The sequence below is a fragment of the Tamandua tetradactyla genome, chromosome 14 (assembly GCF_023851605.1).
Source record: "Tamandua tetradactyla isolate mTamTet1 chromosome 14, mTamTet1.pri, whole genome shotgun sequence".
Lineage (NCBI taxonomy): Eukaryota > Metazoa > Chordata > Mammalia > Pilosa > Myrmecophagidae > Tamandua > Tamandua tetradactyla.
The window spans coordinates 70,333,992-70,348,863 of record NC_135340.1 but is presented as its reverse complement, the minus strand read 5'-3'; the positions used below and the strand labels follow the sequence as shown (position 1 = coordinate 70,348,863).

At 36.5% G+C, this 14,872-nt stretch overlaps 1 protein-coding gene across 7 annotated transcripts in view; it reads left to right on the top strand.

The window, feature by feature from the left end:
- Positions 1-9,925, top strand: part of RAB27A (RAB27A, member RAS oncogene family) — a 101,414-nt gene extending 91,489 nt beyond the window's left edge. For all 7 annotated transcript variants that reach the window (XM_077127963.1, XM_077127959.1, XM_077127961.1 and 4 more), the window contains one exon: positions 9,571-9,925. In XM_077127963.1, the coding sequence (XP_076984078.1) occupies positions 9,571-9,769 (199 nt within the window). In that variant the 3' untranslated portion in view covers positions 9,770-9,925. The remainder of the gene's footprint in view (positions 1-9,570) is intronic.
- Positions 9,926-14,872: the final 4,947 nt, after the last annotated feature.

Genomic DNA, 14,872 nt, shown 5'->3' with positions numbered 1-14,872 from the left:
ACTTAAAATATATATATATAGCTTTCAATGTCAGGGATAAATATATTAGAAGAGAAAGCAGAATCCAGTGTTAGCAACATTCTTCTCTTAGATGACACTATTGGAGTTTTTTTATTGCTGGTCCCAATCCCAGAGTTTCTGTTTAGGTAGGTCTCTGGTAGAGCCCAGAAATTTAAATTTCTAACTAGTTCTCAGATGCCACTACTGGTTCAGGAGGCATCTGAGACCTCTTGGAATAGATGCAAATTACTAGGAGGTGTGTATACTAGCAGATATTTTCATTGAAAGTATGATTGGGCAAAATTTATGCAAGGAATATGAACCAGTTGTCTACATGTGCCATTCATGGGTGAGGGAAATATCCTCAATGACTTACTACTGGGAAATCCATGCTAAAGAGAGGAGGAGATTTTGTTTGTTTGTTTCTTGCACTGTTAATTACATCAGCTGTGCTATGCACTGGGTCAGGAACTGGGATTGGTACTGAGGGGACAACAGCCCCCGGTGGGCAGGTGAGAACTTTACTCTGTGAACTCTGTGAGTGAAAGTGGTTATATCTAAATGCCCTCCCACACTCAGTTTTACTCACAGAGGAAAGGTGATGGTTATAAGCCTTGTGTTCTTGAGTCAAAGTTGAGGGAAATAGAGAAAATTGTGAATACAATCCAAGCATGGCAACTGAATGGACATATTTCGTATGCTGTGTAAAGAAATGGACAACACATGTTAAGAATCTTCTTTTGCCCACTGAAGGCTTCTGGCTGTTGATGAGGGAACTTCACAAGTTACTGAAGGATGAGTTAAAAAATATTTATTTTAACTTTTTAAAAAACGGTATACTATAGAAAGTTTCAAACATATACAAAAGGAAAGAAGATAATATACTGAGCCCTCATGTGTCGCATCATTCTGTATCAATGACGATTGCTTTATCTTTTTTTTTAAGCTTTATTTTTTTAAACTTTTTTATTGTATAGTATGACATATATACAAAGGAAAAAAAAAGTAATAGTTTTTAAAGCATTCTCCAACAAGTAGTTACAGGACAGATCCCAGAGTTTGTCATGGGCTACCATATGATCCTCTCAGATTTTTCCTTCTAGCTGCTTACTTTTGATATTAATATCAGTATAGACCATTTCTGGGACTTCAAATTGCTTAGCTCAGTAGAACGCTCATATCTTATCTAGTCTGAAGTAGATAAAATGTGGTACAAATAGCTTGATCTCTAATAGTTTGATTCTTTGCAAGCTTGATGACAGTCTTCCCTTATTTGAGAAATAAATTGATATGTATTATTGAATATGCTTTTAAACCACCACAAATAAGTTGTAACCAAACATCCAAGACTGATTTCCAGAGCCCAATGCAACCCAACAGATCTAGAGTTCATCTGCTACAGTGTCCCATGTTGAAACTGTTACCATTCCTGTCCTTTCCTGTAAATGCTTGTTCATTTAGCATCTGATATTTAACATCCAATGGAAAGTAGTCTTTAGTGAGAAATTTCTCTATAGTTTCTGAATCCACATGTAAAGCTAAATATCCAGAGCCATTTGACAAAACCATCGGACACACACTAGCTGTCATTCTCGGCAACCTCTAACTGGGATTTAGGATCATCTCATTTTTTGGAAATAAATAATAGAAAAGAAACCAGCTGGATATAGAACCTGACTGATAGCATGAACAGGCTATAGGTACCTTTGTGAAGATCTGGGAGTAGTAACACGGCTCCTCTCATTGATTTGTAGCTGTTTATTATTTTGTTCATTCAATTTTTACATTTTGAAATTTGTGATGAATCTATTCTTCAAAAACATACCAAAACTGGTGTTCTGCATGTGCTCCAAATACTCATTAGATGGTCATTTACAGACTGATAACACAATTAGCTGCATAGAATTTTTAATACATTTGACAATACCACTTCCTGGTAATGCTACATTAGCACCACCATGTGGCGAGAGGGAACAAAACATCTTTCTATACTTAGGACCAGCGATAAGTCTCAAGTCCAAGTTAAGATTCTTAAATTTGGCCTAATAAGTCTGTGGAAAAGCAGACTTTTTTTTTTTTTTTTTTAGAGAAGGAAAAATTAGTTTTTAACTTATGTTTATTGAATACTTGCTAGGTGCTAGGCTTGTGATAAACTCTTTGTATTTTACCTCATTTCCTCCTGATCACGAGCCCATGAGCCTCTATTATCCCTTTACAGCCATACAGGTGCAGGTGGGAGATGGGTAGTTTGGCTCTTGAATTCAGAATCCTACTGACTATACTTTATTCCCTCATTTACCCTCGCCTCCCTCCCCAGTGTTTGGGATATTTATACATTGCTATTAAAAATGCATAAAATGTTTAATAAAGGGCAGACAGACCACGGTGGTTCAGCAGGTAGAGTTCCCGCCTGCCATGCCGGAGACCAGGATTTGATTCTCAGTGCCTGCCCATGCAAAAAAAAAAAAAAAAAAGAAAAAGAAAAAATAAGTTTAATAAAAGTGTTCGGATAGACGAGCCCAAATTCCTGTTTTTTTTTTTTTTTTTTTTTTACTTTTGCATGGGCAGGCACCAGGAATCGTGCCTGGGTCTATGGCATGGCAGGTGAGGACTCTGCCTGCTGAGCCACCATGGCCTGCCCCCAAATTATTTTTAAAAGTGAGATCAGGATGATATGAACCTAAAAATATTTCTAACCTCATCCACTAGACTTCCTATACCAACTCCCAAATGTTAAGTAAAATGCACATTTTTGCCTCCGAGGCATCATTTCCTTAAGTAAGAAAAGCCTTAATTCAGTCCTCTCTGTGGATTCCTTGTAGTTCGCTTTTCCTCTGGCAGCTCAGAGAGCTGGAGATGGGAGTGAACGCTACTGTGACATTCGTTTACTCTAGTAGAAAAAAAATTGTATTGACCAATTGTTCAGAAAACTCTGAGTGAATAGTCTAAAGAACGTAAGGCTGTTAACCTGATTCCTAGTTATATAACTTTGAGGTCACAAATGCCAGGAAAATATCCTTTTAATTGAAAGAAGTTTGTTACCTGATTTGGGATTTATACATCTAAACTATATTTTATTAATATTGGACATCTTTTAATATGAGTGACTAAGGATATATAACCCAATTGCTGTGCTCTGAAATTCTGCCAATTAAATATTTAGGTTAATGAAACTGGACAATAGCTCAAAGCTCTATAGAGGTCAATTATTTATACCTTAATATTACTGAATAAAGCAAGGTCACTTTTCCTCCAGCATTTAGGGAAGATGGCTTGGGAAATGAGGAGTTTGATGAGTAGTGAAGGGAGGCAAATGCTTTGGGTTATAAACCACTTTGGCTTGGACGGTCTGAGTGAGCTGTTCCTGATGGAGAAAGCATGGTGTTAGATTTAGGCCGGTACTGTAGATGTACAGATCAGCTACATCCTGGATTAAAATGACTTTTGTAGGCTGGTCTGGGAATTTAATGTTTATAATGTTGCTAAGAGCTTTGGAGGTGACTTCCCATGATCCAATGACATTGTTTCTTTGGAATTATGTGTTCTAAGTTTTAAACAATAAAATTACAAACTTTTTAACCTATCCCATTTCTGTGTTAGAAATAAAAAAAAAAAAAACGTTCATCAAATGCTTATTATCTGCCAGGTTCCGATCTAAGAACTTTGAATATTAACTCATTCAATCCTTATAAGAATATTCTGACATCTTATTTTATAAATGAAGCACCTGATTTGCAGGGAGTAATGGCTTGTCAGGGTTACTTGATGGTAGGAAGGAGAGCTAGGACTTGAACCCAGGCAGCCTGGCTCCAGAGGCTATGACTCTTAACCACTGCGCCATGTATAACTTCCATGTACATGTATGTATGAATATCTATATTTACATATGGCTATATCTGTATCTGAAAATCACCTGTTATATACTTACAGTGTTCAAAGTACTTTCAGCTATATTGCATTATTTATGCCTCAGAAATGACTGTGAGGTAGTTTTTAGGATCTGAGAGGGGAAAAAATTATGGAGAGTAGAAATAGCTTAATAGAAATTAAGTTGAGGAATTCAATGACACTGAGGATACTAGAGTTGGAAAGATATTTATAATTGACTTAGAGGGGTATTCCTTTAGTTAAATATACCTTGCCATGTCTTAGTATTTACAAGAAACTGTATTGCTCAACTTCTTTATTTATTTATTTATTTATGGCATGGGCAGGCACTGGGAAGCGAACCCGGGTCTCCAGTATGGCAGGCGAGAATTCTGCCACTGAGCCACCGTCGCACCGCCCTCAACTAATTTTTTTATATTTCCGATTTCAGCCCATTACCCTTGGGGGGGGGTATGTATGTGATTTTTTTTTCATTTGCATTGCCATGAAGTAATATGTTTCTAACTGGTGTTAGAATGACAAGCCGTATCCTTGAATATAAGAATTGTTTTGCAGACACCAAACAATTCTTCATGGGTGTAAAGGAGAAAGATCATAATTATGGAAATCCAAATATTTAAAATTTTGAGATGTTGCAATCCTAAATTCGAGTCCTATAACAATGAAGACAGGACTTAACAATGAATTCAGGACTTAACTCAATAGCTGATACATCATAGATATTCGATAAATATTGAATCCAACCATAAAAAGATGCCCTCTTGACACTTGGTAACCAGATATTATATGTTACCAGAGGACAAAAAGATGCATTGTCTTCATTATGTGGATAAGGTGACAGATTAAGATGGGGGGAACAGATTGATAGCAATTAAAGATAACAGGCAGGAGGTTTAAAAATTGCTGTGATCATGAAACTTGCCCATAGACCCTTCTCTCCTTAAGATTTCTTAGAGTCATCATACATAAGGGTAACCAAACATGGCATGGGAGAATTAGTGGAGCAACAGGGTACCACAGAACTCGCAGATGAATAGATAATTGCCCAAATGGAGTGACAGTTCCTAAACCAGTGTTTAATAGCTGCACTAAAACAGGAGAGAATTGCAGCGATTCAATTGCAAGGTATGTCAGCTCCTATAGAATTGTTCAGATAATAATACAGCATTGTGAGGAATTGTAATAGAGAGTCAGCCTTACATCCCTATGTATGCTGTATCCCTTACACATGCTTTTTGGTGATATCAGAAGTTGAATAGTTTCAAAAGATTTGTGGAAGCACTAAGAAGTTTTAAAAATAATTTATAAAGGCTTTCATGTGGAAACTGCTGCTAGCCAAGAAATGACGAGTGACAGAAATTTGAAATCAGACTCATTGATGTACAATGTTAATGTGTTATGAGAATACAGGAAAACAAAGAAGTTCTTCAAGAAACATAATATTGGACGATTTTAAATCACCTAAAAATATAATGAATACTTAATTCAATTACAGAACTGCCTGAGGTGCTAAAACAACTCTCTTTAGCAGTTTTTACATCTAAGAGTATTTTGGCCAGCTTCCTTACAAAATGGTGGAAATAAACAGTTTGGGGAAATGTATGGCTTTATTAAGAAGTAGGAAGAATTTGAAGGTGATTAATTAATCCTGCTGCCAAGACTAACTTATATATATAAGGGTGACCATCACAAGAAGACTGATGTCACAGGAACATGTAAAAAAAAAGCAGCCTTATGATTTTGAAGCAATACACATATATCACAGGTCCTTGTGTTTGCCTAGATAACAAAACAAACACAAACTTAAGACTGAGGTTCATGAGGAACATTTGATGTTGTAGAATTCAGAGTGCCTTCAAGTGTACGGTTTAGGAATACAGCCTGTCGTTGACAAGTGACAAAGCCTTTGCTGAACACAGCCAGTGACCTCTGATTTCTCCTGAATGTCAGCTTCTTCTTTTTTCTTTCCTGTGTAGAAAATAAGAGATTTTCTATTTTGGAACTCTTCATGAAAAATATATCTATACATTTGGAACCACTAGAGCCCATGGTTCAGCTAGGATTACACTGGAATCGTCTAGCTGTGAATTCAAATCCTGGCTCCACTACTTTCTAGCACTGTGAAATTGGGCAAGTTTCTTCATCTTTTTCAGCCTCCAGGAATGGGAAGAGTATATACCTGGTTAATGGAATCAGCTATATAAGATTGAGCAGCTCAAGAAATAATTATTTTTCTTCTTTTTAAATGAATAATATTACAAATCAGCTTGTTCCAATCCAGGCAAACCAGGTCACTGTAAAGAAAACACAAAAGAAATCTATGGTGCAAAAAAGAAAAATCAAGCAAACAAACAAACAAAAAACCCATGACAATAGTGACAATATAGTCTAGGAAATTCATTTAATATTTTCATGTTGCAAAGGTTGAATTCAGTGAATTTTCTCCTTTTAGTTATAAGTTTTAGAAATCAGTATCTCTTAGTTAAACATTTAGAGGACATTTCCCATTCTGTTTAGCAGGGACTTATATGATATATGACTACTTATATGAGCAAATAGAAAGGGCCAGTTTCACCTTTTTCTTATTTATTAGCTGAGTGACATTGGTCATATCACTGAATTTCTCTGAGCCTTCCTCCCCACAGGCCTGTTTAAAGAAATTCTTTTTTAACGTGAAGTTGAAGCCCCCTTTACACTCTTCCCTGGCCCCATTCTCCCTAGCTCCTCAGAGTCCACAGCGTTTCCTTCCTTTAACAGTTGTCGTTGGTTGCCTGGACAACATCTGTGCCCTAGCTCTTTCCTTTCTTCAGAGACTTCCGATTTTCTTTAAGCATATTCTCTGCTTCGAGAAGATTTGCTATTCAGGGGAGAAAGATGCCAGGCCCAGCCCCAATCCTGGGTCAGCTGACTGGTTTAGGCCGGTTTTGGTGGTACCATTAGATATGGGCATGTGATACAACTTTGGCCAATGAGACAAGAAGACGTCTCCGAGAAACTTCTGGAAAGGGCTGCCTCTCTCCTGGGAGAGCAAAACATGAAGAAGGAGTTGTTTCTTCCTCTGAACTCAGTGTGCTGGGCAGTGCTGCCTGGCACTAGCAGTCGTGGTCAGGGAGAGAGCTAATGGGGGGCAGAGCTGACACCCCAGCTGCAGAACAGAAAGGCAGTGTGAATCTTTGGTTATATTGTTGAGCAAGTGAATTAATCAACACTGAAATCTTCCTACTTCTGGACTTGTTATGCAAGATACATTCTCACTTGTGTTGTAAGCCATTTTATTTCGAGTCCGAATTTTCTGTTACTTGAAGGTAAAGGCATTCTAAATTATATACTTCTAGTCCAGGAATTTGTACTTCTACTACATATGTATGTTCCCATAGAGAATATATGATTATTTTATGTGTTCTTTATTTTACCTAAGTGATCCCCTATCATACAACTTGTTTTTTAATACATTTAATTTTTGATATTTTTGTTATGCTGATGCATTGTAAGCATTTTGTTATATGAATATAGAACCATTTACTTATCTACTTGCTTTTTTTACCTTAGGATCCACTGTTTGGATTGTACAGTTCTATGTGTTTTGTTTTGCTTTTTTAAATTTTTATTCTAGGAATAGACATACAAACTAAAATTTCCCCTTTTAACCACATTCAAATATATAATTCAGTGCTGTTAATTACATTCACACTGTTGTGCTACCATCACTACCATCCATTACCAAAACTTTTGCATCACCCCAAATAGAAACTCTGTGCAATTTATACATTAGCTCCTCATTCCCTGCCCCCCCCCACCCCGGCCCCTGTTAACTTGTATCCTAGATTCAGACTCTATGAATTTGTTTATTCTAGTTATCTCATATTGGTGTTCTTGATTTACCAGAAACTGGGGAGCCTGATCCCTTCAGGCTCAAGTTGGGGGTAACTTGGAGACCATGCATCCCATTTCCCTTCATTTAAGAAACAGTGCAGCTGAGAAGAAAGAACAGTCTTGGGGTCAGGCAGATCTGGGGTGTGGGATTCTGGGCAAGTTGCTGAACTTTGGATCTGTTTGCTCCTTTGTCAGACAGAGATGAAGAATGTGGCCTTATGGGGCTGTTGTGAGAGGTGTGTAAGACTATTGACGGACAACTGTTGTTTCCTCCTTGTGGACTGAAATTCTACTTGCTTTTTGAGGGACATTTAGGCTAAGTTTTGCATTATTAGAAACAGTGCTACAGTAAGTACTTCTGTTTGCCTGACTTCACATGCATGTGAATGAGAGTTTCTCTATGGCTGCATTGTCTACTACAATAGCCACGAGCCCCATGTGGCTACTTAAACTTAACGATAAAAATGAACTAAATTAAACATTAAGTTCCTCATATACTGAGCTGTATGTGGCTAGTGGCTACTGTATCAGAATTTACAGATGTAGAATTTTTCCATCATCACAGAAAGTTCTATCGGACAGCACTGCTCTAAGACAGTGCTTCTCAAGTTTTTACAGCACGGCACACATGGAAAATGTAATAATTACTGGAATCACTGGATAAGGCTGCTCAAGGTTGGAGGAAAAACTAACTCAGCGACTGTGGCTGCCCTATGTCCTATTGCGCTGCCCAAAGGCTGAGGGATTGAGAATATCTCAGATTACCTATAACCTGCTCATCATACATCAGGATTTTGTGGCTCTGTTATTAGACTGTATACCTAAAGTCGTGTTGCTGGGTCATAGTGCATGCACATTTTCAACTTCACCAGATATTGCCACATTGCTTTCTAAAGTTGTTGTTCCTGTTTGTAGTTGCCCCAGTGGTAAAGGTAAGTTCCTCTTTTTCTACATCCTTGGCAATACTTAGTACTGCAAGATTTTTGTATTTTTGCTGATCTGATGGGTATGAAGTGACGTGCTATCATTATAACTTGCATATCTGGATTTTTGGTGAGGTTGGACATTTTTTCATAAATGTAATTTCTTTTTGAGATTTTCCTGTTCGTATACTTTGTCTATTTTTTTATTATCTTGTTTGCTTTTTTCCTTATTTGTAGAAATTCTTTATATTTTATGGATGTCAATGATTTGTCAGTTATATGGAACACAACCATTTCTTTTGGTCTGTGGCTCATTGCTGAACTTTATGATATGTATTCTGGTACCGTAATTTCAAATATTAATATCATACAGCTTATCAAAATTTTCCTTTGTGGTTGGAACTTTAGTCCCTACTTTAAGAAACCTGTCTTTATCATGAGCCATTAAGATAGTCTCCTATATTTTCTTCTAAAAGTTATCAAGTTTTGCTTTTCATGTGGAGGCATTTAAACTGTAGATCAAGGATCAAGTTTTATATTCTTAAACTAAAGACATTTTACTAGCCTCATAATTCTATGATGTTAGTAAAATACATATTACAAGAATCTTCATTTGCCCATAGTTTCATGCTCTCTTATAAGAAAAAGAGTGAGGGTTGATCTTCTAAAGGATCTAAAATTTCCAGAAGTTTTATATCTCCATTAAGAGTGCAGTATGAATTGTTTTATTTTATTGTCTTTTTACTTTTTAACGTACCCTGTGGTGGTAAAGTGTTTTTATCTTCCGGTATATTTATACTCTCCTTATTTTCTAAGATGAATTACCAAGGGCACAGGTCACGGTCCTTTCTTCACATGTTATTACTAAATTATCTCTGTCTTCCAGAATCCCGTACTTTGAAACTAGTGCTGCCAATGGGACGAACATAAGCCAGGCAATCGAGATGCTTCTGGACCTGATAATGAAGCGAATGGAGCGGTGTGTGGACAAGTCCTGGATTCCTGAAGGAGTCGTGCGGTCCAATGGTTACACCTCTACAGATCAGTTAAATGAAGAAAAGGAGAGGGGGGCATGTGGCTGCTGAAAGTGCAGTGAGCTACACAGCAATTCAATGGCCCGTGTCTGTAATCTTCTCTATGGTTGATACATGGCATAGTGAGTTGTTAACTGGCACTGTGTATGAACTGCTTCTCACCATCCTTACTGGAGCTATCAATAAAGCATCTACTTTTAAGATTAATTTCTTGCAGCTTTGTAAATATTTCTTTAAGATTCAGTCAGAGAGATAAGGGAAATATTTCACAGAGCCAAGAGTGCCTTTTGAAACCTTTGCCCATGGCAGATAATCATACACTGCAGAAGAGTGCATTTATTATATAGAATGACTGAGGTTACTGCCACCTCCCTTAGTGCAGATAGGCCCAGAGTCTCACATTCAAGATCTTAGATGCAATTATAAAATTCGCACAGTCTTGAAACCAAATTTTCGGGAAAAAAACCCCTACTTTTACCATACATAACTTCTAAAATGCCATCTAAACCATTTGAAAGTTAAACAAGAATACACACGAGTTCACTGTTTTTTGAGTGTTAATTTTAAGTAAGTATTTCCTTTAAATGGGTATGGGACAAATTATGGCCAAATCTATAGACCTGTATAAACTGGGATAACCAGTTGTACACTCACTGTGATCCTTTTGTTGGTGGGAAAGGGATTGGGAGCAGGGGCGCAGGGGTGGCTTAATGTGTGAGCAACTGAAGTGGGGCTTCTAGCTCCCTATTATATTTCCATTACTCGGAAGGATTGGATGGAGGCTCAGGGGAAGTAGATTTTATGACTTCAGTTCACCATGGTCCATCCATTTATACTTGGCCTATGGGCTGGCCACATCTGAACCTAGCTGGTGCTTATGCTGAAGCTATTTGTGATAAGCAGAAATTAAGCTTCTTTTTCTTCATATTTATAATGTTAGTCTGGTATCCTTAGACTGCAGTTTTCAATTAGCTTGTAAACTACTAATCTTCTGTTTTCACCACCAGGCTCTGGATTGTTGATATTTGCAATTTGTTTTATTTTTACATTGATGAAATTGAAGGAATTAGTTTTTAGTTACATAAAATGTCTGTTTGCTATTTAGTGGAAGACAGACTTTGTATTTAAGTAGTCATATTTGTACTCTAATTTGATGTAAGACAAAGTAAGTGTTTTACAGCCTGTTTTTTCTTTGAGATCATGTACATGTTAGGTCTTGCCAAGACTATGTAATTCTACTGCATTGCCAAAGTGTCTTTATACCAAATTAAAGGTGGTTTTAAAATATACTTCATGGTAGTTGCTTATAACATCCAAAGGTATTTCATTTAGGGGAATAGTCTTATTTATTAAAGTGGCTTAAATAAAATATAATTTCCAGAGAGCTTTATGGCTGTTTGGGAAGAACCATCACTTTTATAATTTAAATGAAGAATAAAAAGAATGTAAACAAAGAATAAGAAGAATATATTTTATGGTGATAAATGTATGGCAAAACTGTAATTAGAAAAATACAAGCGTGATGGAAAATAGTATGTTTATATGATATCTTTCAAATAGCTTTTTACTGAATACCTGTCATGGTTTTTTGCCACTCCCCTCCCACCTACCCCGTAACAAACTTAACTCTGGTTACTGAGATTTTAGGTATTTCTATCCTTGGAATGGGGGCTTCTTTGAAATTTTAAAGAAGTCATTGAGTCCTATGCATCTGAATTGTGTAATCTAATAAGAAAAAGATTCAGACCTTTCAAGATCAGGTTCATAATCACACGTCAGTGCCTTCTAAGGTTTCTGTAAGACCTCATTGGAGTAAATCACATTTTTACAGCTATGTATCAGGACACATTTTATACGTTCTGTTTGTGTAGTTAAAAAAATAAGACAATATTCTCATGTTTCAGTTTTCATGAGCCAAAAGGGTAATGAACTGAAGATTCCATTGGCCTTAAACATATCACACAATTGAATGTATATATGATACAGCACACACACAGAAACCACCTTTAGTTATTGAAACAAATATCTTGTACTCTCTGTGGATGTCATTTACTTAAATTTGATATTGAAATACCATATTTTTTTGTGTCAACATATTTTCCTATTTGCACGCCTGTGTAAAAGTGATGTGTATCTTCAGTGAAACTTGTGCCAATTGAGCTTATAATAAAAAGCAGTCTAGTCTATCCAGTTTGTGTGTAAATGTGACTTTATTTCTCATCACAATGAAGTTTCAAAATAGAGATCGTATTAGTCCTTGGAAGGAAAATGTTAATTCTTTGAAAGGAAACCAAATTTAGGGACACAAATTGCATTAACTGCTAGGTGAGGGGTCAGCCAAGAAAATGCTTTCTCCAACATCTTTTGGAGAAAGTAACTGAAATATATTATCATCATATTTATTTGAGCATTTACAGTGCAGGAAGTATTATACTAGGCAATCTTAGATGAACAAACTAATGACGATAAAAGCCTGAACTAAAATTCGGGCTGGACTTGAAGGGATGGATGCAAGAGACATTGGGAAGCGGGTAGTTGAATAAGAAAGGAATATGTGGAGAGATATCCTTTCTTACTTTATTTCCTACCTCTGTCTACCACATTTCAGTTCAATTTGTTGGATGTCAAATAAATGTTTCTCTCCCCTTCCTCCTGTATTCCATTAAAACAACCAGAAACAAAAGTCTAAAGATTAGTTACCCATTCAAAGAAAAGTGAGGCACTGAGTATAGGCTCAAAAGAACAAATTGCAGATGCAGTTTTAGGATATGGGATTAAAAACACAGATAAGGGATGTAGCCTCTGACAGACATCCATGTCTGCTAAAAGGACATGGAGGTAAAAGAGAGAGCTGGTGCTTAGTGGAGATGAGAATAGCAAAATGGCAGAAGAAAGTTCTGTATTATCACTAGTGATTTTAAATATAAATGGACTAAATTCTCCAGGTGAAAGGCAGAGAATGGAAGAATGGATTGAAAAGTATGACCCAACTATATGCTGTGTATGAGAGACTAACCTTAAAGTCAAAGATATAAGTAGGTTGAGGATGAAAGGATGGAAAGAAAATATACCATACAAGTTGTAATCAAAAGAGAACTGGATTTATCTCAAAGACAGAAAGGTTACACGTACCCTATGGGAAAGTTTCTTTGATTGTGGAAGAATGGTATTTTGCAAAACTTTTTTTTCCAAGTAAAAAATTTTTACAACACTTGGTCTCTTAAATGTTGTGAACTTTATGATGCAAAATCCAACATAGAAATGTCTTTGATTCATGTATATGCTACAAGCACCACACAATGGGTCCTTAAATTCTTAAAATCTATAGGCACTTTCTTCTCTCATAATGTGTATAGTTCTAATTCCAGCCATATTCTGGTAATGAGGTTGTTTAGATGCTAAAGAATAGATTTTTAAAATCAAGAATGTTTTAACCTTCTACATTTCATTCTCTAAGTCTGACTGAAATAAAACATTTTGGTAAATAACTGACCTAAAATATTTACTTTTTAGCAAACTATTTAAAGGGAAATTTATCTAACATTGAAAGTTAACTCTAAGTGTTAATCATTAGCTTGATGCATATTAAGCCATAGCTTTTAGAAAGCATTCTGCAGGGCGGGCCATGGTGACTCAGTGGCAGAATTCTTACCTCCTATGCCGGAGACCTGGGTTCGATTCCCGGTGCTTGCCCGTGTTAAAAAAAAAAAGGCATTCTACACTGGTATTAAAATAAGCCATCGATGCCAATCCACCCTTTCTATTCATGGCTAAATATTTAAAGGTTATTTATAACTTCTTTAATGAATTGTTTCTTAAACAATGAGATTGTATCCTAGAAAAGTAGAAGTTATTTTTAACTGAAACAACACAACTGTAAAAGTTTTATGGATACGCATATGAATAATAAGGGGGTGAGCTTGAATCCTCACTGATTAGTGGATAATTCAGAACAGAGGCCTGATTTTGAAAGATCAGCTAAAAGCCTAGATTTGTTCTTTAGTAAATTTTGATCAACTGTCTGTATTTACCAGTCAAACTCTGCTATTCTCTCAACTCATCCCCCCTAAAAAACCAAACCAGACAAAAAGTACATACATCACATGCACACAAAAGAGCTCCCATTTCCAGCAGCAATTCAAGTGAAGCTTTCTGTGCTAGATATTCCCCCCAGAGACAACATTATTGTCGGATTATTATGTTTTTCTTATCACCATGTAATTTAAAGGAATAATGTCATTAAATAATTTTTCAAGTTCATGAATTTAAAAAAAAGAACTGGGGTGGCTGTACTAATATCCTATAGAATAGACTTTAAGTTAAAAACAGCTACTAGGGACAAAGAAGGTCGTTATGTACTGATAAAGGAGACAATTCAACAGGAAGATGTAACAATTATAAATATATATGCACCTACAAGCAGGGCCCCAAAATATATGAAGAAAATACTGACAGATTTGAAGGGAGAAACTGATGGTTCTACATTAATAGTAGGAGACTTTAACGTACCATTCACAATAATGGATAGAACATCTCGTCTGAAGATCAATAAGAAAAAATAGGACTTGAACGATACACTAAACCAACTAGACCTAACACATCATTAGGTCATGATTAAGGGCATATATGGAAAACCCAAAGTTAACGTCCTACTTAATATTAGGGTGAAAGCTTTCCCTATGAGATCACGACCAAGACAAGATGCCCATTGTCTGGGAGATAATATTTGGAAATGACATATCAGATAAAGGTCTAGTATCCAGAATTTATAAAGAGATTGTTCAACTCAACAACAAAAAGACAGCCAACCCAATTACAAAATGGGAAAAAGACTTGAACAGACACCTACCAGAAGAGGAAATACAAATGGCCAAAAGGCACATGAAGAGATGCTCAATGTCCCTGGCCATTAGAGAAATGCAAATCAAAACCAAAATGAGATATCATCTCACACCCACCAGAATGGCCATTATCAACAAAACAGAAAATGACAAGTGCTGGAGAGGATGCGGTGAAAGAGGCACACTTATCCACTGTTGGTGGGAATGTCAAATGGTGCAACCACTGTGGAAGGCAGTTTGGCGGTTCCTCAAAAAGCTGAATATAGAATTGCCATACGACCCAGCAATACCATTGCTGGGTATCTACTCAAAG